We start from the raw sequence: 26,693 nt of genomic DNA, 5'->3' as shown, positions 1-26,693 counted from the left end.
TCTTAAATTTGGCCTGGAATTGGTCCCAACTACTGAGGTTTCTTTATTGTTCTTGAGCAACTGCTGGGCTGTGCCATCCAAGTAAAAGTACACATTCACCAAATGCATCATGCGATTCCATATATTGTATTTGGCAACTAGGTAGAATCATTTCAGCCATTAGGAAAATATCTCTGGGAGACCTTGATCATTCCTAATGTGTAGCTGACTTACTGTGGGCTTGGAATCTATTGGCCTCCAGAACATACAGGCCACAGGAATGATTTACTGCTTTTAGATTTCCAGTGATACAGATGTTGAAGTAACCAGCATCTCCACCAAATATGTAAATATCAGAAACATAAGAAATTTTTAATACTAGATAACAAGTATTTTCTGGTGATGGGTTTGAACTTGTGACTCACATTATACCAGGCAATGATGCTAATCACTACTCCACAAGGCATGCAGGACAGCTTGCAGCAATATCAGTCATAGAACATGACTTGCAGTTTTAATGATTTGCAATAAATAAAATTTCAGTTATATAATTTGTGCTCTCTAAGAAATATGTATCTAGAGGGTAGCAGTATTTGGTTGTGGTTGTCCTTGGTGGTATAGTACCTTTAACCTAATATCCTTGTTGCGAAAACTTTCTTCAGTCCAACTGCTGCCTGTGTGTCCTGACGAGAACCTTCAAATAGTACATCTTTCTGACAAAAAAAAAAAAAAAAAAAAAAAAAAAAAAAAAAAAAAAAAAAAAAAAAAAGTTAATAATAATAAATCTGTGAATATATTGCTGATAATGTCATTGTAATGTGTAGATCTAATATCCAGTAACTCCCTCGTTGAGGTACATACTATGCAAGCACAGAGGCTTTTGTGTTCATGTGAAACTGAAGGCTATGCCAACTGTAGTGCAGTTCCTAGCAGGGCCTCCCATTCCAACAGGTCTCAGTAGATGAACCAGAACAGGAGTGTCCCACAACACTCTCTCTCTATTATATCTACTCCCAGCATCCTTCCCCAGTATGCCCGATGCCCAATGAGAAAGAAATGGAGGAGTGTAATACTCCCAGTTCTCAGCAGAAGAGGTCAAGACGAAGTCAGGAAACAGACCTTTAGTACTGCAACCTCAGTTTTCAACTGGCAGAGTCGTCCACTGGGCACTATCACTTCACAGCAGATGGAGCTTGTTCACATGGCTCTCTTTGAGAAGGAAAAAGTATAGTGAGAAAAATATCAGGAGGCCTTTGTCAAAGCAAGCAAGGTTATCATCCTGGAAGGTACTCTGTAATGAAGGCACAATTAGTTGCACTAGACCTCATAAAATTATCACCAGAATACCAACTAATCCAAGAGGTACTCCAAGGAAGAAGGTTGGTGGGTATACAAGGACAGCGAGTGAGCTGTTGTAGCTTTTTCTCAAGACTCACTTCCATCAGTGCAGTGTAACAGGTAACACAGACCATGAGTCAGTCTCTGAGAGACACTGGTTTCCAGTTAGTCTAAGGAAAAACTAGGGATCTGCCACACAGTGTGTTGGTTACAAAAAAAATCCAGGGATGGTGGGAACGTTTTAAGCATTTAGGTCATCAGGCCCATACTATATCTTTCCAGCTCTACTGCAACAAGCATGAGAAGATTTAATTAGATTCCTCTGTAGACAATTTATGGTCAGCGTAGCAGCAGGAATCATACCTAATGCTTGAAGGACAATGAGGGCTGTTTATATTCTGATGCCAGAGAGAAGACTAAGGATATTAGACCAATCACTCTGCCCTCCTTTCTTCTAAAGACATTAGAAAACTAGTTAATATGCATGTTAGAGATAAGGAAGTAATTGAAGTTCCTTTACATGTAAACAAACGTGCATTTCAACCAGATAAATCATGTGAAACAGTGCTTCATCAATTTGTTGGGAATATGAAAAAAACCCTACACTTTCAGGAAATAGCTCTCTGTATCTTCCAGCATATCAGTGGTGCTTTTAGCAATAAGACCTTCAAATCCATTGTTAGAGCTGAGGGAGAGCATGGTACTGAGAGCTCCAAATGCAGGTGGATGAAGGCAATGCTAAATAGTAGAAAGGTAGAAGCCACCATGAGGAATGAGAAAATGGCAATCATCACTACCAGGGGGTAGCCATGAGGAGAGGTTTTGTCCCCACTACTGTGGAACCAAGTGCTGAATGAACTCATGGAAGAATAGGATACTTTAGGCAAGGATATGCGGATGATTTAGTCATAGCAATACTTGGAAAATTTGCTAGTACTGTTACAACAGTGGCACAATGTGCAATAGACACTGTGGAAAACTGGTGCAGAAAACAGGATCTGAGGATCAGACTGAAGGAAATTGTTGTAGCAAATCCCGCTAATAGACTGGAATCTCAATCTTCTTTATGATACTCAGTAGTGGGGATAGTGAAGTATCTAGGAGTAACCCTGGATGTTATACTATCGTGAACCCTTCATATAAATAATATATGCTCCTAGGCAGAAAATTCGTTTGTGAAAAGTAGAAGGGCCTGGGGTAAAACCTGGGATCTAAAGAACAGGAGTATGTGCCGGTTATACAACACTGTAATAAGACCTGTGATAAGTATGTGGCTACAGTACGGAGGAATAAAGCAGAACGGAAAGCGGCGGCTAAAGAACTTGGCAAGGTGCAGAGGTTGGCCTGATGGACATGCCCCATTATGCCTTTGGGTAACAATGGAAGTAGTGTCAGTGGTATACACATTAAAAATTGACAATAACTGGATTACTTTAGGATATCTAGAATCTCACACCCATATAGTGAGTGTGGCAAATACAAGAATGGTCAAGAAAATGCTACCTGAGTGTACAAAATAACTTGCAGCCACTTCAATAAACCTTTCACTGTACTGATTGGAAGAAGGGACCAGTGGAAGAATGAACCATGACACAGTTCAGGATACATAGTCCTGATGGGTCAAAAACAAATGAAGGTACTGGAGCCAAAGTATATGAGGTGTAGCCTAGAGGGAGCAGTCTCTCTAGAGAAGCTTGCCACAGTATTCCAGGCAGAAATATCTGCTACCAGAGCATGTGTGGAGAAGAATTTGTGTTGGTGCTACAATGATCATAGCATCTACATTTATTTAGACAGCCAAGCAGTTCTGAAATCCCCATGTGCCCCTACACTGTGATCAAAGATCATTGCAGAATGTCATGAAGCCCTTGGAATACTAGGGGAAAGCAACATAGTAAAACTTTCTATGGGTCCTCGTTACTCAGAAATTAGTGGAAATGAACGGGTTGATGAACTGTCCAGGACAGCCATGACTACTCCATTTATTAGAACCTGTTCTGTCACTAAGTTGATGGTAAAATTGGAAGTATGTAACTGGACCAGGAGGCAGTATGTAGAACATTATGATATGATCCAAAATTAAAAATGTGGCAAGCTAATGATGCTAAAGCTGTGTTTCAAGAGGTTTTTGCAATGCTGAACTTGAACAGAAAACAGATTTAACTTACGGTAGGAATCATGACTGGCCATGGGAACTTTTAAGAGCCTCTACACCCTATGGGTATAGAGAAAGGAGCACCTAACTGGAGACCATGGGATGAGGGGAATGAAACTGCACCACATCCAGTCTTCCAATGCAAAACTCTAGAGAGTAAAAGACATATATTTTTGATATTAGAGCCTGAAGAACTCATGTCTAATGAAGTACTAGTAAATAGTCTCCTACTACTTCTTATGAGTACTAGTTGGCTTTATTAGAATCACAGAGAGTGAAATCACACAATAAACTCAGTTTCAGTTTGAGCAACGGTCAGCTAAGACCACTGTTGTTTTGGTCTCCCTCCATTAATCAGATCAAATCAACATCCCTTGTGCATCCTGCAAGCAGAAAATAAATGTAAAGCTTGTTCATTAATCTACCATATGTTTACACAGTTACAGCTGTTGCGTAATTGTATTTGATCCTATGAACAGACTGCATGACACTTGCTGTTGATTTTTCCCTTCCTATATGATAATTTCAATTAATATGATAATTCATTAAAGGAGGATCCCTCTGGTCACTATTCCACATGTGTTCCTTTTTATGTTTTCAACTTTATTGGACTTTTCCATATCTACCACAGATGTTTCTGGTATCTTGTCTCCTTCAGTCTATGTGTGCAGTGGCCATTGTGGTATGCCTGGACTGTTTTATTCTTCTTTGAAGGCACTGAAAAAAATGCAAAGAAGCTCTAAAATTTCCCAAAGCCTCTCATTGAATGAGCCAGTAGTGGACTATTGATCCACTGTCATAGCTCCGTCAAATTCCTCTCTTACAGACTCTATTAAAGTCTATAAGTTTGATGTTATTCTTTTCCCTTTTCCATGCAACATAATATAAAATCACATATCAGTTTGATTTTTAACGAATGGAGCTATGGCATTTACTACATTCTTGTAATAATTACATCTCAGGTTATAATAATCCTCATAAGTATTGTCACCACTACTGTGAATGTAGTTGCTGGTCTCTACCTATCTGTCTACCTATATATCTGTCTATCTATCTTTTAGGGGCAGGGGTTGTGGTAATTGTTCAATTTCTGGATATGAAGTCTGATAAATGTTGGAACTTTCATGTCCATTTTCTATAACTGGTAGACACTATTCCTCTTCATTGTGTCAATATGTATTTCTGTTAAGCCTTGAAAGTATTGTTGCATTATGATATCTTGTAATATGCATTTAAATTGCCTGTCTTGCACTCCAGGAACATTGTATCTAGTGTATCAATATGAGATGCCATTTCACACAGCAGCTTAGTGTTTTGGAGTACACCATCCAGTGGACCGTGTTGAATTGTTGATTATGTGGATATGCAGCAGATGATCCTAATGTATCCATATTGATATAATGACATTGTCAGTTATTGTTGTAGTGGGCATGGGATGATAGAGATTGGATTGAGGATTAATGGAAATGAATTGCCTGGTTGGATGACCCATGTTTCTTGTTACTCTAGGTCGATAGCTGTGTTTGAATACAGCGTCATTGAGGTGAATTGCTGCTTGAAACAGGCACTGCACCACTGGCGCTGGTCAATGGGGGCAGTATTACACATTAGAGACATTCATCTAGGCTTCTATGCGATCTGTGGTATTACTCAAAGGCACCACGAGAGCTGTGACTATGTGAACATGATTGCTGAATACCTGCATTCCTTGCACCATGATGTCTTCCTCGATGGCGATGGCGTCTTCCAGCGGTATAATTGCCCATGCCACAAGGGCAGAATCATGCTCCAGTGGTTTAAGAACTGTGATCATGAAGTCCTGTTGATGTAGTGGACACCAAATTTGCTTTCTATGAACACATTGAAACACATCTGGGACACTATCGTGCACCAGCTCCACATTCAAAAACTACTGGTCCATAATTTATGGGAATTGCTCGACCTGAGTGTGGACATCTTGTGCTGCATACCTCTTGAAATATACCAAGGAACTGTCATTTCCATGCCACACAGAATTATTGCTCTAATACACTCCTGGAAATGGAAAAAAAACACATTGACACCGGTGTGTCAGACCCACCATATTTGCTCCGGACACTGCGAGAGGGCTGTACAAGCAATGATCACACGCATGGCACAGCGGACACACCAGGAACCGCGGTGTTGGCTGTCAAATGGCGCTAGCTGCGCAGCATTTGTGCACCGCCGCCGTCAGTGTCAGTCAGTTTGCCATGGCATACGGAGCTCCATCGCAGTCTTTAACACTGGTAGCATGCCGTGACAGCGTTGACGTGAACCGTATGTGCAGTTGACGGACTTTGAGCGAGGGCGTATAGTGGGCATGCGAGAGGCCGGGTGGACGTACCGCCGAATTGCTCAACACGTGGGGTGTGAGGTCTCCACAGTACATCAATGTTGTCGCCAATGGTCGGCGGAAGGTGCACGTGCCCGTCGACCTGGGACCAGACCGCAGCGACGCACGGATGCACGCCAAGACCGTAGGATCCTACGCAGTGCCGTAGGGGACCGCACCGCCACTTCCCAGCAAATTAGGGACACTGTTGCTCCTGGGGTATCGGCGAGGACCATTCGCAACCGTCTCCATGAAACTGGGCTACAGTCCCGCACACCATTAGGCCGTCTTCTGCTCACGCCCCAACATCATGCAGCCCGCCTCCAGTGGTGTCGCGACAGGCGTGAATGGAGGGACGAATGGAGACGTGTCGTCTTCAGCGATGAGAGTCGCTTCTGCCTTGGTGCCAATGATGGTCGTATGCGTGTTTGGCGCCGTGCAGGTGAGCGCCACAATCAGGACTGCATTCGACCGAGGCACACAGGGCCAACACCCGGCATCATGGTGTGGGGAGCGATCTCCTACACTGCCCGTACACCTCTGGTGATCATCGAGGGGACACTGAATAGTGCACGGTACATCCAAACCGTCATCGAACCCGTCGTTCTACCATTCCTAGACCGGCAAGGGAACTTGCTGTTCCAACAGGACAATGCACATCCGCATGTATCCCGTGCCACCCAACGTGCTCTAGAAGGTGTAAGTCAACTACCCTGGCCAGCAAGATCTCTGGATCTGTCCTCCATTGAGCATGTTTGGGACTGGATGAAGCGTCGTCTCACGCGGTCTGCACGTCCAGCACGAACGCTGGTCCAACTGCGGCGCCAGGTGGAAATGGCATGGCAAGCCGTTCCACAGGACTACATCCAGCATCTCTACGATCGTCTCCATGGGAGAATAGCAGCCTGCATTGCTGCGAAAGGTGGATATACACTGTACTAGTGCCGACATTGTGCATGCTCTGTTGCCTGTGTCTATGTGCCTGTGGTTCTGTCAGTGTGATCATGTGATGTATCTGACCCCAGGAATGTGTCAATAAAGTTTCCCCTTCCTGGGACAATGAATTCATGGTGTTCTTATTTCATTTTCCAGGAGTGTATGTTGCTATGTTTGACCAAACCACTATTAAGCAGGAAGTAATAATGTTTTGTCTCATCAGTGTATATGTTTATTCACAATACTACACATATCACCTCCTGACTGTAGGTAGTAACTAGAACTCTGTGTCATAGATTATTGGTTTTAATGTTTCCTGGGTATAAACAACTCATAGTGTTCTGGAAAATCACTTAAGATACACATATTCTTAATTTGAAATGACAGATGAAAGCAGTGACTGAGCCGTGTAACAGAGCAGTGGCTTTTTCTGAATAGCTGCATTCACTCCTAACATAATTTTAAGTAATGCCCATAACTACATACTTGAGTAAATTAGCAGTAGTCATAGTTTGTTCTTAGTATACTTCACACAGTAGTAGTTTGCAGTGATTGCTTCTCTTGATTGATAAATAAGTTGACTTATGTGAGACTTCATTTGAAGGTTCTTGTTCTTGCCACCCATTTATGAACCATGGTGTGTGAATGAATGAACCTAATTCTGTGTATACTGATTTCACACTCCATGCCACTTAGATGCCAGCATGAGGGAAAGCCCTTGAGGGTATGTAAACAAATTGAATACTCATTACCAGAGTCTAGCAGCTGTGAAAATTTTGTTCTATCGATGACATTGATAACTAAGTGTCATTAATAATAGGCAGATTATGTCATTTGTTAAAGATACTTACTATGCTCTAGTAGCAGCTGAGAAATATTTCAAATTTGTGTCCAATATAATTAGTGTGAGAAATGGAATTTTAAATAAATCTTTGTTTTTAATTGTAAAGCCAGCTATTGTTCTTCAACCACAATATGCTTAAAAGCTGTTTATAAATAACACCAGTGTGTGACGGAGGTATATTTACAATAAGCATTCTTTGCTACAGTGATAACAGGGATTTTCACCCCAGAAACCTATTATTAGGATACTTTATAGATGTTGTGGCTAATAAAGATAGCATTTTAGATTTGCCCCAAGTTCCTTCAGATTGCAGTTTCCTTTGTATTGTCTGTGGACAACTCATTTAGAATTTTGGATCCAAAATTAAGTTCCTACGTTGTTCCATAAACATTGATGACTGGTTTTCAATTGTTATGCCATCATCGGGTGCAAAGATAAGTATGTTGTGCATTTTGTTGAATCAAAGATTTTAAACTTATGCATCTACAGAGTATCTCCATTTACAGAGATGAAAAATGTTAACATTGGCATTAGAGATAAGACAACGAGGGATTGTTTCAGTGTAAATGCAATGTAAGATCATTTAGCTAAGATAAAATAAGTGACACATCAACTAATGAACTATAGATAAATTACAACAGTTGCACATAGAATAACATAACTGAACAATAAACTTTGGTGATGTATTCCAAGTATGTGGCTGATCAAAATAATTTTGTCTTTAATGGGTCCTAAAATCAAATAGGGGTAATCCAGGAGTAGGTCTAATAATAAATAAGAGAAAATAGGAGTGCGGGTAAGCTACTACAAACAGCATAGTGAACACATATTTGAGGCCAAGGTAGACACAAAGCCCATGCCTACCACAGTAGTACAAGTCTATATGCCAACTAGCTCTACAGATGATGAAGAGATTGATGAAATGTATGGTGAGACAAAAGAAATTATTCAGATAGTGAAGGGAGGCGAAAATTTATAGTCATGGGTGAATGGAATTCGATAGTAGGAAAAGGAAGATAAGGAAGAAACATGGTAGGTGAATATGGAATAGGGGGAAAAAATGAAAGAGGAAGCCGCCTGGTAGAATTTTGCACAGAGCATAACTTAATCATAGCTAACACTTGGTTCAAGAATCATGAAAGAAGGTTGTATACATGGAAGAGGCCTGGAGATACTGACAGGTTTCAGATAGATTGTACAATGGTAAGACAGAGATTTAGGATCCAGGTTTTAAATTGTAAGACATTTCCAGGGGCAGATGTGGACTCTGACCACAATCTGATTGAACTATAGATTAAAACTGAAGAAGCTCCAGAAAGGTGGGAATTTAAGGAGATGGGACCTGGATAAACTGAAAGAACCAGAGGTTGTAGAGAGTTTCGGGGAGAGCATTAGGGAACGATTGACAGGAATGGGGGAAAGAAATAAAGTAGAAGAACAATGGGTAGCTTTGAGGAATGAAATAGTGATGGCAGCGGAGGATCAAGTACGTAAAAAGACGTGGGCTAGTAGAAATCCTTGGGTAACAGAATATATATTTAATTGAATTGATGAAAGGAGAAAATATAAAAATGCAGTAAGTGAAGCAGGCAAAAAGGAATACAAACATCTAAAAAATGAGTGCAAAATGGCTAAGCAGGCATGGCTAGAGGACAAATGTAAGGATGTAAAGGCATATCTCACTAGGGGTAAGATAGATACTGCCTACAGGGAAATTAAAGATAACCACTTGTATGAATATCAAGAGCTCCGATGGAAACCCAGTACTAAGCAAAGAAAGGAAAGCGAAAAGGTGGAAGGAGTATATAGAGGGTCTCTACAAGGGCGATGTACTTGAGGACAATATAATGGAAATGGAAGAGGATGTAGATGATGATGAAATGGGAGATATGATACTGTGTGAAGAGTTTAACAGAGCACTGAAAGACCTAAGTCGAAACAGGGCCCCAGGAGTAGACAACATTCCATTGGAACTACTGACTGCCTTGGGAGAGCCAGTCCTGACAAAACTGTACCATCTGGTGAGCAAGATGTATGAAACAGGCGAAATACCCTCAGACTTCAAGAAGAATATAATAATTCCAATCCCAAAGAAAGCAGGTTTTGACAGATGTGAAAATTACCGAACAATCTGTTTAATAAGCCACAGCTGCAAAATACTAACTCGAATTCTTTACAGACAAATGGAAAAACTGGTAGAAGCCGACATCGGGGAAGATCAGTTTGGATTCAATAGAAATACTGGAACACGTGAGACAATACTGACCCTATGACTTACCTTAGAAGATATGTTAAGGAAAGGCAAATTTATGTTTCTAGCATTTGTAGACTTAGAGAAAGATTTTGACAATGTTGACTCGAATACTCTCAAATTCTGAAGGTGACAGTGTTACAGGGAATGAAAGGCTATTTACAATTTGTACAGAAACCAGATGGCAGTTATAATAGTCGAGGGGCATGAAAAGGAAACAGTGGTTGGGAAGGGACTGAGATAGGGTTGTAGCCTATCCCCGATGTTATTCAATCCGTATATTGAGCAAGCAGTAAAGGAAACAAAAGATAAAATAAGTAGGAATTAAAATCCATGGAGAAGAAATAAAAACTTTGAGGTTTGACGATGACATTGTAATTCTATCAGAGACAGAAAAGGACCTGGAAGAGCACTTGAATGGAGTGGACAGTGTCTTGAAAGGAGGACATAAGATGAACATAAATAAAAGCAAAACAAGGGTAGTGGAATGTAGACAGATTAAATCAGGTGATGCTGAGGAAATTAGATTAGGAAATGAGCCACTTAAAGTAGTAAATGAGTTTTACTATTTGGGGAGCAAAATAACTGATGATGGTCAAAGTAGAGAGTATATAAAATGTAGACTGGCAATGGCAAGGAAAGCGTTTTTGAAGAAGGGAAATTTGTTAACACTTGGTTCAAGAATCATAAAAGAAGGCGGTATACATGGAAGAAGCCTGGAGATACTAAAAGGTATCAGATAGACTATATAATGGTAAGACAGAGATTTAGGAACCAGGTTTTAAATTGTAAGACATTTCCAGGGGCAGATGTGGACTCTGACCTCAATCTATTGATTATGATCTGTAGATTAAAACTGAAGAAACTGCAAAAAGGTGGGAATTTAAGGAGATGGGACATGGATAAACTAAAAGAACCAGAGGTTGTACAGAGTTTCAGGGACAGCATAAGGGAGCAATTGACAGGAATGGGAGAAAGAAATACAGTAGAAGAAGAATGGGTAGCTTTGAGGGATGAAGTAATGAAGGCAGCAGAGGATCAAGTAGGTAAAAAGACGAGGGCTAGTAGAAATCCTAGGGTAACTGAAGTAATATTGAATTTAATTGATGAAAGGAGAAAATATAAAAATGCAGTAAATTAATTAGGCAAAAAGGAATACAGACGTCTCAAAAATGAGATTGACAGGAAGTGCAGAACGGCTAAGCAGGGATGGCTAGAGGACAAATGTAAGGATGTAGAGGCTTATCTCACTAGGGGTAAGATAGATACTGCCTACAAAAAAATTAAAGAGACCTTTGGAGATAAGAGAACCACTTGTATGAACATCAAGAGCTCAGATGGAAACCCAGTTCTAAGCAAAGAAGGGAAAGCAGAAAGGTGGAAGGAGTATATAGGGGGTCTATACAAGGGCAATGTACTTGAGGACAATATTATGGAAATGGAAGAGGATGTAGATGAAGATGAAATGCGAGATACAAACTTGCGTGTAGAGTTTGACAGAGCACTGAAAGACCTGAGTCGAAACAAGGCCCCCGGAGTAGACAACATTCCATTGGAACTACTGACAGCCTTGGGAGAGCCAGTCCTGACAAAACTCTTCCATCTGGTGAGCAAGATGTATGAGACAGGCGAAATACCCTCAGACTTCAAGAATATAATAATTCCAATCCCAAAGGAAGCAGGTGTTGACAGATGTGAAAATTACCGAAATATGAGTTTAATAAGTCATAGCTGCAAAATACTAACACAGATTCTTTACAGGTGAATGGAAAAACTAGTAGAAGCTGACCTCGGGGAAGATCAGTTTGGATTCCGTAGAAATGTTAGAACACATGAGGCAATACTGACCCTACGACTTATCTTAGAAGCTAGATTAAGGAAGGGCAAACCTATGTTTCTAGCATTTGTAGACTTAGAGAAAGCTTTTGACAATGTTGACTGGAATACTCTCTTTTAAATTCTGAAGGTGGTAGGGGTAAAATATAAGGAGCGAAAGGCTATTTACAATTTGTACAGAAACCAGATGGCAGTTATAAGAGTCGAGGGACATGAGAGGGAAGCAGTGTTTGGGAAGGGAGTCAGACAGGGTTGTAGTATATCCCCGATGTTGTTCAATCTGTATATTGAGCAAGCAGTAAAGGAAACAAAAGAAAAATTTGGAGAAGGTATTAAAATCCATGGAGTAGAAATAAAAACTTTGAGGTTCGCCGATGACATTGTAATTCTGTCAGACACAGCAAAGGACGTGGAAGAGCAGTTGATCGGAATGGATAGTGTCTTGAAAGGAGGATATAAGATGAACATCAACAAAAGCAAAATGAGGATAATGGAATGTAGTCGAATTAAGTCGTGTGATGCTGAGGGAATTAGATTAGGAAATGAGACACTTAAGGTAGTAAAGGAGTTTTGCTATTTTGGGAGCAAAACAACTGATGATGGTCGAAGTAGAGAGGATATAAAATGTAGACTGGCAATGGCAAGGAAAGCGTTTCTGAAGAAGAGAAATTTGTTAACATCGAATACAGATTTAATTGTCAGGAAGTCATTTCTGAAAGTATTTGTATGGAGTGTAGCCATGTATGGAAGCGAAACATGGACGATAAATAGTTTGGACAAGAAGAGAATAGAAGCTTTCGAAATGTGGTGCTACAGAAGAGGATTGGGGAGAAGAGAAGTTTGTGGCACAACTTGACCAGAAGAAGGGATCGGTTGGTAGGGCATGTTCTGAGGCATCAAGGGTTCACCAATTTAGTATTGGAGGGCAGCGTAGAGGGTAAAAATCGTAGAGGGAGACCAAGAGATGACTACACTAAGCAGATTCAGAAGGATGTGGGTTGCAGTGGGTTCTGGGAGATGAAGAAGCTTGCACAGGATAGAGTAGCATGAAGAGCTGCATCAAACCAGTTTCAGGACTGAAGAGCAGAACAACAACGAGTATAGATTTAAGTGCCAGGAAGTCTTTCCTCAAAGTATTTGTATGGAGTGTGGCCATGTATGGAAGTGAAACATGGATGATAAAAGAAGCTTTCGAAATATAGTGCTACAGAAGAATGCTGATGATTAGATGGGTAGATCACATAACATGAGGAATTGAATAGAACTGGGGAGAAGAGAAATTTGTGGCACAACTTGACTAGAAGAAGGGATCAGTTGGTAGGACATGTTCTGAGGCATCAAGGGATCACCAGTTTAGTATTGGAGGGCAGTGTGGAGGGTAAAAATCATAGAGGGAGACCAAGAGATGAAGCAGATTCAGAAGGATGTAAGTTGCAGTAGGTACTGGGGGATGAATAAGCTTGCACAGGATAGAGTAGCATGGAGAACTACATCAAACCAGTCTCTGGACTGAAGACCACAACAACAATGGGTCCTAAACTACAAACAGATAATACATAATAGTGGTATTAAGCAGGTAAGTGGAAAAATTGTCTTCTGTTAGATCTAAGGGATTGTTTACAAGTTAGTGTTAGAAAAAGGGCCTGTTTTCTGTTATTGTCCAATTTTTCAAAAATCTTTTAAGAAACTGTTACGTATAATGTGGGCACGTAGTTAATCTCTTTGTTATAGTTTTTGTAAATGTTTTGTTACTTGACTGATACTCAAACTAGGATACAAAATCAGTCTTTCATTTTTCTGTAAACTAACTTATATCAAGAAAAATGTTTTACACCTAGAATAGCTGGCCATTACTTACTCTTAGGATTCAAAATTCTAGGTACCATAACTACCAATATGCAAAATTAAGAGTAGAGAAATTTTACCTAGCTTTTGAATGAAACCCTACTACTTTAAAACTTGTCTTTCAGTAGTTTTTGTGACTCCACTTCCTATAGGTAAGCACTGGCGTACTTTCATTATGTTAATTTGTTAAAAAAAATTTCATTGAATTTCATTTTGAAGGTACTGGTACTATTATTATCTGCATGACAGTACTATGCTAAATTTCATTTGTGATACAGGTTTTCCCTTTTTTAAGGTGGGGTTCTCACTGAGGTAAAATGACACATTGCAACATAGATCACATGACATGATGCTTATCAGGGTAATACTCATGTTCCCACAGGAACAAAAAAGTATGCAGTATGGTACACAGTGCATCTCAAGATATGACAAGTAACAAGACAGCACAAATCACATTTCTGTTTCAGTTTCAGTGGCAATCATGAGCTCTTCTAAAGAAGACTTTATAGCAGTTTATCATCATTTAAAGTACAAAAATTTGAAAAAGAAAATGAAGCACTGAATGTCCCTTATGTTGCCATAAATATCAAACATATCAGCTTTATCAAACAATGGAAACTCCAGGTTGGAATATCAACAATGTAGGAAAAGATAGATTGTTACTTACTGTAAAAATGTCATGTCAAGTTGCAGACAGGCATTATTGAAAGACACCTACATATAATCTTTCAGCCACAGTGTTTGTTAGAATGAGAAAGAGCAAGAGAAGCACACACCATTCATTCACCAAGCAAGCAAACCTCAAGCATGCTTGACCACCAACTCCAGTGGCTCAGATCAGAATTCTGGTATGAGCTACTGGAGTTGGCAGTCATGTTTTTGTGAGGTGAGGTATTCTTCATTGTGTGAATGAATGGTGTGTGTTTCTCTTTCTTGTTCTGATGAAGGCTGTGGCTCAAAGCTTATGTGTAAGCATCTTTTAATTGTACTGGTCTGCAACTTAATGTGTCATCTTTATGGTAAGTAACAATATTTTCCAACATTGTTGATAGTTTGGCTGTGTTTCTCATGAGGTATCCCAGCACAAACACAGATTACATGAATTCTGTAGAAAGTCCAGTCAGTTTCCACTTTTTGCTCAAATAATATTAGCCTCTCTTACAAAACAGGACACAAATTTTTAACTATCTATTTCTCCTGCTTATAAACTGCTCATTACAGTAAGGTACATTGATTAAAGATTCTAAATAATGCTAAAAAAGTTTATTATTTGTAAGACCATCCATTATGTTACCTTATTTATTTTGGTACAAACTTAAATAATAATTACACAGTGTGGTGATTATTCTGGAGGACCTGGAATTCACAGGGAATTGCATTTTACCTGTAAAAATCGGGAAAGTCTCAGGGAATTTTAGTGCTTTCATAAAATCTCAGGAAATCCCATATTTTAAACATGGTATTGAAATTTAATTTGGTTGAGTTTTATAAATCACAAATTTTAAAATACTTAGTATATCCATATAAATTATCAATGTTTAAAAACTGTGATTAAACTACTGTTTATTACTAGTATACCTCAGCTGAGAAGAAAGAAAAGTCATTATTGTAGCACGCCCCCCCCCCCCCCAACCCCATTCATTTATCAGAAGCTTCTTATGACACCATCTTCCTCCCATTATTCAGAAGAAACGCTGGGTTTGAAGTGAGCTCTGTCGTAGGTGGTGAGCTGTGCATAGGGGTAGGCAGTGTGTTGGAAGAAATGGAAGACTCTCATGTTGTTAAATAAAATCCTAATGTGTCCTTCTTGGCTTTGTCCACAACATAAATTCATCTTTTTGATCTCTTTTACGACTGTTACAAACTTTCCTGAAATCGGCGAAGGGAGCAACAACTGAAAAAACATCCAGTCACCATCAGCAACTGATGAATACTGGTTGTCTTTTCATTTCAGTAAGTTTTTTATAACCAACTTTGACTTATCCACAAACATACAAAAAAGAGAAACACGAGGCAGCTCCACTTAGTAGGTGGCAATAGCCTCACGTGCGGTGCTTAGCTGCCAGCTCCTCTTAAATAATGTCCAACATACCTTGCATATTTTTTTGAGAAACAGAAGAGGTATTGCTCTCCTTTTAATTTTAGAAACAGTTTCAATATATTAGCTATATTTCATATGCACAGTGTATCACCTTAAACCCACCATGCAAACTAGACAGTGACAATATTCTTCACAGAAAACTTCTCAAAATACACTCTTTACAGTGCTTAATACTGAAGTATAACAATAACTATGGGCAATAGTGAAAATAAAGTCAGTTCATTATCAAACTATGATGTGGGACTAATTTATTTACTAGCTAGTTTCCGTAAAATCAAATAAGAAAGCCTGCATAACAGAGAACATAAGCAAATATAAAAACCATAGTTTTTTAATTGATGAAAACACTTTACTGAGGAACTATGTAGAGAGATGGGTATAACTTTGCTTCATTTACATAAAACAATTTTTTTGGGCACTACTGATGACTCAAAATTTGTATCATATGATAGAGCATCCGACATACCTGCTGTGCTGGACGACATGATAGAAATATGTGTTGGTGTTGTATTCCGGTTGTCCCTGTGTGAACCAGTTAAGTTGTTACAACTCTTTTTCTATGCAGCCCACCAATTCATGGTTGCTTCTGCATCATATCATGAGTCACATCACGTATCATATATCACCTCACTGAGAACCATGTCTAATATTTTGTAGATTATTTTTGCTTTAGTCTTTGAGTAAAGTTCTCTCTTCTTGGCACATGATGCCTTCAACCAAGTTGAACTGGAATATGATTAATTATGTTATTATTACTATGTTTTAATTAAATAAATTTAAAAAATAACAACAGAGAACTTTTGTAGGCTGTGTGCTACCCATTTATAACAGTGATATGGGGATATCAAATCAGTATGCTCTCTGCAAAGATCAAAGCAAATTGGTTGCCAGAATCCACATTTAATTCCACAAAGGCCTCTATCCTTTGTTGATAGCTTCATATCTCATTTAATGCTCACAGATGAGTCAATGTTCAGTGAATACTTATTAAATGGGCTACTTAAATTTGGTGAACATGTTCTTTTCATTCTTTCAGTAAACATTTATTATGCATATTGCAATGAAGTCATGAAAAACTGTTAGAGCCAATATGAAACTGCAATGTCACCTTAATTTCAATTTTTGTGCCTAATGGGGTTCTCCGCAGTTGCAGTTGAGTCTTTAATTTAACAACTCTTTTTTCACTCCCAATTGTTGCCTCTTTCTGTGCCAATATGTTCCTTAATTAGTGGGCTTATACTGTGTTGTCTTGTTGGTCTTTGCACCCTTACCTTACTTTTAGCTTGTTCCGTCTTCACACTACCTGTCACAATAGAAATTGCTATGTGCCAGTCCCTATTTGGATGGGTTCATCATTTTATAGATAGAATGATAGTATAATACTTTATATTCCTAGGGAAACAGCAATTACATTGTAATCTGAGATTTGGAAGAACACCTCTTAATTAGTTTGGATTTGAGGTTCTTGATTTTTTCCACTCAGGTATTTGCCCACTTCTTAATTCGAATACATAAGTGACACCAAGACATGCCTTTTTATTTGTTGATTTATTATATAATATATGCCCTCTAGATATCTTATCAGTATTCCTCACACGTTCTTGTCATCCTGTTGTTCACTTAACATATTTTTGGCCATTGGGTTTTGCTCTTGTTGAGTTTTTGACATTGTGACAACTAATTATGATATATCATCAGTAGTGATAATTCTTAGGTGATAGATACGTCCACTATTATGTACTTTGTAGGTTGCATTGTAGTGTTTTGCTTTGAATGAGGACAGGTTTCCATAAGAAATAGTGTGTTTCTTGTCTATAAAAATTAGGCTTTTTATATTAAAAAATTGTGTGATCTATTATAATTCTGCGACATCAAAATAGTTCAGTGCTAACTATTATTTGGATGTTTTCTATTTCGTTATGCTGCATGTGCACAAGTACTTTTCTTAACAATGCAAATTGTATTTTGTGGGTTTTAAGGTCTTTTATTATTACACTTCATTTTCTGCAAAGTCAGCTGTAGTGTACTGTGATAGTATGATATACATTAAGTATATACCCATTTTTAATATGCAGGAGGCTGAAGATAGCATTATTGAGATGCCAGAATTGGCTGTCTAAATGAAATAATCTTCAAAACACAAGGCTGTTTGGGGATTATGATTGGTAAATATTTGGCCAACCACTGTCACCTATTCACAGTTGATCAACAAAGAAATATATTACACTCTTCTTTAACCAAGATTATTAGTGGAACCCTATTTCAGCACCAGTGAATAATAACAGCCTATAAACATTCTCTGTTTTTTTTTTATTTTTTAAAATTAAAATATCCTGGTAATAATAATAATAATAATAATAACAATAACAATAGTGATTATGTTAAAAGTCTGTTAACAAACTTATTCAATTAAGTGTGTTGTACAAATGGTTTGTGGAATGTTTGAGGAGCTGTGGAATTAGTCAGCTAATGTAATAAATATATTAATGCTTACTGTGAACAGTATTGTAATATTTGGATTCATATAGAAATACTTGTGATAAATACAGGAGTGACTTAAGATGCAAAACTTTTAAGAGAGCACTAACTGTTATACCATTGCTGTTATATGGTATTGAAGAAACATTACAGCACTGCTAAAAAAGGAAATGGAAATAAATCACACAATGAAACAGAAAATATAGAATCGTGTGTTGTGACCATTCTGGAGTTTTCATCTATTATTCTTGTAAGACCTGTAGAGCCATTGAACATAATGGTTCGATCAGGTGATGACAGTTTGTAAGAGAATTTAGTAAGCTGCCATGCTGTAACTATGTAACAATATGGACTTTCTTGATACTGACAAATGTTTTTGTGTGCTGTGAAAACAAATGCTTGAACAGATATCCAATCTATAGAAACAGCTTTGTATAATTATTTGATATTATTTGCAAGTATGCACAAATGTTGAATAACTTTTAGCAAAGATTCCCACAGTTATCTCACTACTGCCTCTGTAGTTGAATGGTTATCATTGTTTCCTTTCATGAGGAAGGATTTGAATTTGATTCCCAATGCCTCATCAGATTTTTTTCTGAGGTAGGGAGGTATGGAACAGGGTCCACTCAGCTTCATAAGGTCAAATGAGGAGCTGCTTGAATAAGGAGGTAGCAGCACCATCAGGATTAATCTGCTGGCAACATGCTAATTACATGTCACATGATCATAGATCTTTCCTCGCACTGCCTTGTAGATAGTAGTCTGCTTGTTGGAATAATCTAAGGCCTAATTTGTGAACAGTGTTTACATTTATTTTAGAGTATCTCACTGAATGCTCACACTCACTTTCCATTATCTTACTTCTGTCTAAACTTTACTGTACAGTTTTGGTAAAATCTGGCATTATCTTAGAATAGTGCACAGTCAATGATCACTGTAGTTCCAATCACTGTAGTTCCAAACAGTTTTGATCACAAACATAGAGTTAATGTCCTGTTTTAGTTCTGTCTTGATAACTTAAGGACGTAATTTCACATTTAATGCATCAGTGTTTCAGGCACAGACATGGTCTGTGTAATTAGCTCCTTCATATCATAACATAGTTCTTGTAACTTAATGCATTCATTAACTGTACACTTCTGATCAAGACTGTTACCTAACGTTTCTTATGTATGATATTTTGATTATTTTATCTTTATTTGATTTATTTCACACTTCGCATTTGTGTTCAGTCCTTGAATGTCCACATCCTCAGATAATCTTCATTCTTCATTATTGTTTTTATCGTTATAAGTATATCTATTGTACACAAATCAAAAAAAGTTTTGCATCATCCCAGTTCTCAGAACTCCCAAAGTTAGACGTTGACTGTGAATATTGTATGACAGACACAGTCCCTTTGACTGTTCAGAGATGTCACTAAATCCTCCCAAAGATGTAAACAACCATGCATGAGCAGCACCTATTAGACGGGGGGGGGGGGGGGGGGGGGGTTCCAACAGCCAATCAGTTCTAGCCATTCCACCAGAAAGGAGGTACAAACCTCATGTTGCTTGTAGTTCAACCATGCCTAGACGGTCAATACCATGGTTCAATCACATCTGCATTGTTACTTTGTGCCAGGAAGGGCTCTCAATAAGGAAGTGTCCAGGTGTCTCAGAGTGTTATTTGGACATGGAGGAGATACAGAGAGACAGGAACTGTCAATGACATGCCTCGCTCAGGCTGCCCAAGGGCTACTACTGCAGTGGATGACCGCTACCTACAATTATGGCTTGGAGGAATCCTGACAGAAATGCCACCATGTTGAATAATGCTTTAGGTGCAGCCATAGGACGTTGTGTTATGACTCAAACTGTACGCAATAGGCTGCATGATGTGCAACTTCATTCCCGACATCTATGGCGAGGTCCATCTTTATAATCATGACACCATGCAGCGAGGGATAGATGGGCCCAAGAACATGCCGAATGGACCGCTCAGGATTGGCATCATATTCTCTTCACTGATGAGTGTCGCATATGCCTTCAACCAAACAATGGTCAGAGATGTGTTTGGAGGCAACCCGGTCAGGCTCAATGGCTTAGACACACTGCTCAGTGAGTGCAGCAAAGTGGAGGTTCCCTGCTGTTTTGGGGTTGCATTATGTGGAGCCGACGTACGCCACTTGTGGTCATGGAAGGTGCTGTAATGGCTGTATGATACATGAATGCCATCCTCCAACTGATAGTGCAACCATATCGATAGCATATTGCCGGGGCATTTATCTTCATGGATGACTATTCACACCACATTGTGCACATCTTGTCAATGACTTCCTTCAGGATAACAGCATCACTCAACTAGAGTGGCCAGTATGTTCTCCAGACATGAACCCTATCGAAAATGCCTGGGATAGATTGAAAGGGCTGTTTATGGATGATGTTATGAATGACATGACCCACTAACCTATCTGAGGCATGTGTGCCAAATCACAATAGAGTAGTGGGACATTCTGGACCCACAGTGCCTAGATGAACTTGTGAATAGTATGCCACAATGAATACAGGTATGCATCAATGCAAGAGGACTTGATACTGGGTATTAGAGGTACTGTTGTGTACAGCAATCTGGACCACCACCTCTGAAGGTCTTGCTGTATGGTGGTACAACATGCAATGTGTGGTTTTCATGAGCAATAAAAAGGATGGGAATGATGTTTATGTTGATCTCTATTCCAATTTTCTGTATAGGTTCTGGAACTCTTGGAACCGAGGTGATGCAAAACTTTTTTTGATGTGTGTATTACAACTTGTAATTAATGTCTGCATTTTGTTTCTCTTTTCCAAACATTAGGCACCTATTGAAATACGGCTTTCAGGTGGTAACAGTTCAAGAGAAGGTCGTATAGAAGTGCGATACCATGGTTTGTGGGGGACAGTGTGTGATGATGACTTTGGGGAAAACGAAGCTGAAGTAATGTGCCGCATGTTAGGGTTTAATGGTGTAGCTGAACCAAAGAAGAATGCAGCTTATGGACCAGGTCAAGGACAAATCTGGCTTGATCAGCTTCATTGCACAGGAAAAGAAAAGTCAATCAATGAGTGCTTTCATTTTTCTTGGGGAAACAGCAACTGTAGACATGATGAAGATGCTGGAGTTTTCTGTCACCCTTTTGATGATCAGTATAGTGTGGTGAGTATATGGTGGATGAAAAAATTATTGTCAATCTTGTATTACATTTATATAATGCTAGTGACATTATTAGTTCTGCTTGGTTATTTATATTAGCTGCTTTGTGTTTTATTAGTCACATTTCTTGTTACGTACCTCAAAATTATATACTAGGAAAGAAGAATCAGAAGAGGGACAACAATGTTTATGTAATTTGAAACCAGGGTGATCAAAAAATCAGTAAAAATTTGAAAACTTAATAAACCATGGAATAATGTAGATAGAGAGGTAAATATTGATGCACATGCTTGAAATGACATGGGATTTTTATTTTTTTTTAAAAAAAGTTCACAAAATGTCCGACAGATGGGGCTGGACAGCAAAACATCAGCGACTGTGCATGAGAATCGTGTATAAAAGGAGCTGTAATGAGAGAGAGAATCAGATGCACCAGCAGTCATAGCATGTTGATGTTACTTGAAAAGGCGCTTTTAGTGAAGCTGTATTATCAGAATGGAGAATGTGCTAGTTCAGCATTACGATCCTATCATCATAGGAAGGGGATTCAAATAGGTAAAGGTCCGTTGACAAATGCAGCTGTGGTGAGAATGATTTCGAAGTTTGAAGCTACGGGTTGTTTAGATGATAGACCCGACTGAGGATAAGGCGTAATGCTGCTGAGACAGTTCAGAAAGAAATGGAGACTGTAGCGGGTTCTTCTATGCATGGGGAAGTCAGTGCCCGTGCAGTCACACATTGCACCGGCATTACATACACTGCTGTTTGGTTGGCACTTAGGCGTACCCTCCGATGCTATCTGTACAAAATCCATCGGCATCATGAACTGTTATCTGGCAATTTAGTGAAGGGCATTTGCGGTGTGGGCATTTCAAAAGATGGCAGAAGATGATGATTGGTTGAGTAACGTGTCTGTCAACGCCCATAACTGCAGAATTTGGGCTACCGAAAATCCTAGAACTGTCGTGGAAACTCCATTGCACGACAAGAAAGTCTCGGTGTGGTTTGGATTTACCACATCTACCATTATTGGGCGTTTTTTATTAGAGGAAATGCGTGATTCTGGCTTTGTAACTGCTGCCGTGACGGGTGAGAGGTACACCGATATGTTACAGAATCACATTATCCTCAGCGTGGATAATAAACAACTGCTGGAACGTACGATGTTTATGCAGGATGGCACTCCACCCCATATTGCGCGCATTATTTGGTGATGATCGTGTGCTCAGCCACCACTTTCATCATGCTTGGCCTCCCAGGTCCCCAGACAGTCCGTGCGATTATTGGCTTTGGGGTTACCTGAAGTCACAAGTGTATTGTGATCGACCGACATCTCTAGGGATGCTGATAAACAACATCCAATGCCAGTGCCTAAGCATAACTCCGGACATGCTTTACAGTGCTGTTCACAACATTATTCCTCAACTACAGCTATTGATGAGGAATGATGGTGGACATATTGAGCATTTCCTGTAAAGAACATCATCTTTGCTTTGTGTTACTTTGTTATGCTAATTATTGCTATTCTGATCAGATGAAGCGCAGTCTGTCTGACATTTTTTGAACTTTTGTATTTTTTTGGTTCTAATAAAACCCCATGTCATTCCAAGCACGTGTGTCAATTTGTACCTCTCTATCTACATTATTCTGTGATTTATTCAGTTTTCAAATTTATACTGACTTTTTGATCACCCAGTATTATGGTATGATTGGTTCTACAAGTTCATTCTTGTTCATTTTTTTCTTTATCTTAAATATGCAGAGACTGATAAGATATCTCCATAAGAATAATATGTGTTGTTTCGCTGTTGCTGTTATAAGAAGTTGTCACAAATGTTTTCAAGCATCAAAAAGAGCTTAGTTCACTTTTATATTTCATGTGACACAATATTTGTTCTTCTGAGATTTATAAGCTATCTTGAGTTCATGAGTGAAATTACAAAGATTTGTTAGTCTATATATATAAATAGTGCAACTGAGATAAGAATGATTTAGTTATTACTTTTGCAAGGTTTCACAATGTTGTCTTTATGATTATTTCTGCATTGAAGTTTTTTCTACAAGTAAGAATAAGTATGCAGAGTGAAATTTACACTCTGCAGCAAAGTGTGCACTGATATGAAACTTACTGACAGATAACTGTGTGCTGGACCAAGACTCGAACTCCCCTTTGCCTTTTGTGGGCAAGTTCTGTACATCCTGAGCTACCCAAGCACGACTCACAACCTGTCCTCGCTACTTTACTTCCATTATCACCTCATCTCCTACCTTCCAACCTTCACAGGAGTTCTCCTCTTCCAGGAGTGCTAGTCTAGCAAGTTCAGCATGAGAACTGTGATGTTTAAAGGGTAGGAGATGAGGTACTGGTGAAAGTAAACTTGTGAGGATGGGTTGTGAGGTGTGACTGAATATCTCAGTGAGTAGAGCACTTGCCTGTCAAAGGCAAAGGTCCTGAGGTTACATCTCAGTCTGGAACATAGTTTTAATCTGCCAGGAAGTTTCATATCAGTGCACACTCCAGTGCAAAATGAAAATTTCATTCTGGAACCGTCCTCCAGGCTGTAGGTAAGCTATGTCTTTGCAGTATCCTTTCCCCAGGAGTGCTAGTCTTGCAATTTCTACAGGAGAACCTCTGTGAAGCTTGGAAGGTGGGAGATAAGGTACTGTTGGAAGTAAAGCTGTGAGGCTGGGTCATAAGTTGTGCTTAGGTAGCTCAGTCGGTAGAGCACCTGTCTGGGATATCCAGAGGTCCGACATTTGAGTCTCTTTCTGGCACAAGTACTACTATGGCAGTAAGTTTCAAGAATAAGTATGTCTTATGTGGTCACAGGAGAATGCTCCTGTCAGTAAATTCTGTCTCCTGAGATTCCTGTATCAATATATGCTTGGTGCAAAAAAGGAGCAGGAGATATTTGTTCATCTGTTCATTATCACCTTGTGTACTGTAAATGCTATCATGAAGAAGATCCTTCAAGGATGTGGAACACTCATGTAATATGTGAACACAAGTAAGCAACCATTGCAGGCTTCATTGGTTATGTATAGTACAAACTAAAAACAAACAGTGCTAATACACTTATACTATTAATTATGGTAATTACTTTTTATAAATTGTGGAATTATTAAATTAATATAAAAGCTGATACTTTGGAAAAACTACTGGTCTTCCTCTTACATTATGTGGCTGCTGTTTTCATTTGATACTTTATACTAAGTATTAATGCAACTTCAGTTATTTCACTGTTGGTAACACTGTTAGCTGTCTATACATGGTGAACCACCTACAACTTGCACTGCGAATAGTGTGGAAATGGAAAGTGCTATTGATATGCAGTTTTCACAGAATGGGTTGGTAGTCAGGGACTTGTATTGTTATCCAATCAACAGATTATAATAATACTTGAAAAGTGTATGTTTTGTGGAGACCTGTTGTTTTTTAAATAGAACAATGCCTATTAACAACAAAAAGTAGGGCAAATTAGAATGTCAGTGGTGTTTGTTGCAGGATTCTAGTGCAAGTCATTCATTAGCGCTTGTATTTTGAAAAGTTTCAACATCAACATTTGTTTGTGCAATTCAACCTGCATAGTTGTTGAGTACGATGTTGTTATGTTTGTTTACAGTGTACTAGTGTGTTCCTTGAGTTCCCTGTGAATTACTAGTCAGTTAGTGTGTGACAGGCCAAGCAGAAGGTCAATAGTGGATTATGGTATTTACCAATGCAGAAAAAGATGACATGCTCATGGTGTATGGAAAATGTAGTTTATTTTTTTCATTGTATGTGGCAAGATATCCCAGTAGACATCAACCATCTTGACAATTATTTATCAACCTCTTCAACCTGTTATGTGAAAGTGATAGAGTAACACCTATATAATGTAATGTATGCAAACAAATGATGACAGATGGGGGAAATTAATGTTCTTGCTGTTGCAGTTGATTAACATGTCAGCTCCTGCACAATCGTACAAGGCAAGTGTCGTATATGTTCCCCATTGACAAAGGTACCATTTCTATCACATCTCTCCCCATTAAGAGCTGTGTGTAAATGATTATGAGAATCGTGTTAACTTCTGTACATGGGTGTTATGAGAGAATACTCTAGACATATCTACTTATAAATCTGCATGATTACTCTGCTATTCACAATAAAGTTCCTTTCAAGTTGTCTCTCTACCCTGATTTGTCTTATTTTATTGTGATGATCATTTCTCCCTATGTAAGTGGGCGCCAACAGAATGTTTTTGCAATTGGAGGAAAAAACTGGTGATTGAAATTTCAGGTGAAGATCCTGCCGCAGCAAAAAATTGCTTTGTTTTAATGACTGCCACTCCAATTCACGTATCATGTCTGTGGCACTATCTCCCCTATTTCATGATAATACAAAATGAGCTGCCCTTCTTTGAACTTTTTTCATGTCATCTGTCAGGCCCACCTGATGTGGGTCTCACACAGCACAGCAATACTCCAGAATAGGGTGGACAAGTGTGGTGTACGCAGTCTCTTCAGTAGACCTGCTGCATCTTCTAAGTTTTCTGCTGGCGAATTGTAGTCTTTGGTTTGCTCTACCCACAACATTATCTATGTGATCATTCCAATTTATGTTATTTGTAATTGTAATCCCTAAGTAATTAGTTGAGTTTACAGCCTTCAGATTAGTGCAAATTATCGTGTAATAGAAATTTAGCAGATTTCTTTTAGTACTCATGTGAATAACTTCACACTTTTCTTTATTCAGGGTCAATTGCCACTTTTCACACTGTACAGATATCTTATCTAAATAATTTTACAATTCCTTTCAGACATCTGATGAATTTACAAGATGGTAAATGACAGCATCATCTGCAAACAATCTTAAGAGGTCTACTCAGATTGTCTCCTATGTCATAAATATAAATCAGGAACAATAGAGGGCCTATAACACTTTCCTGGGGAAAGCCGGGAGTGTTTTACTTGATGACTTTCCATCTGTTACTATGAACTGTAACCTTTCTGACAGGAAATCACAAATCCAGTCACAGAACTGAGGTGATATTCCATAGGCATGCAGTTTGGTTAGAAGACGCTTGCGAGGAACAGTACCAAAAGCCGTCTGGAAATCTGGACTCAATTTGACATCTCTGGTATGTGTGCCATGGAATTTGAATCCGCACCAGATGGCATGGAGGTTGAAGACCCCTAGAGGTCTCTGCACCGTCGCACCATAAGCCATGGCAGCGTGCGCCTCCTTGCTCACATTTAGTGTGAGGGCACCACAGTGGAACATGTGGTCCCAGCAGCCAATAGCAGCGCCCCTAATCATGTATTTAAGTGCCTGCCTCTCACTCAGCCAGCAAGCCTAATCTTGCTTGCGTCTCTGGACATATCACCTTGCTAGACAGCATATTTACTTTCTTGTTTTGT

The 26,693-nt window shown here is 39.0% G+C and overlaps 1 protein-coding gene and 1 long non-coding RNA gene across 3 annotated transcripts in view; one reads left to right on the top strand and one right to left on the bottom strand.

Annotated features, from left to right (window-relative positions):
• Positions 1 to 26,693, top strand: part of LOC126273387 (serine protease svh-1-like) — a 356,722-nt gene that overhangs the window by 241,226 nt on the left and 88,803 nt on the right. For both annotated transcript variants that reach the window (XM_049976948.1, XM_049976942.1), the window contains one exon: positions 20,955 to 21,293. In XM_049976948.1, coding sequence (XP_049832905.1) covers positions 20,955 to 21,293 — 339 coding nt within the window. The remainder of the gene's footprint in view (positions 1 to 20,954; positions 21,294 to 26,693) is intronic.
• Positions 1 to 26,693, bottom strand: part of LOC126273404 (uncharacterized) — a 119,856-nt gene that overhangs the window by 70,587 nt on the left and 22,576 nt on the right. The window contains exon 2 of the long non-coding RNA XR_007549322.1: positions 16,105 to 16,364. This is a non-coding gene — a long non-coding RNA (uncharacterized LOC126273404). The remainder of the gene's footprint in view (positions 1 to 16,104; positions 16,365 to 26,693) is intronic.

The sequence above is a fragment of the Schistocerca gregaria genome, chromosome 1, assembly GCF_023897955.1.
Source record: "Schistocerca gregaria isolate iqSchGreg1 chromosome 1, iqSchGreg1.2, whole genome shotgun sequence".
In the NCBI taxonomy this organism is placed as follows: Eukaryota; Metazoa; Arthropoda; class Insecta; order Orthoptera; family Acrididae; genus Schistocerca; species Schistocerca gregaria.
This window is presented reverse-complemented; position numbering and strand designations above follow the sequence as displayed.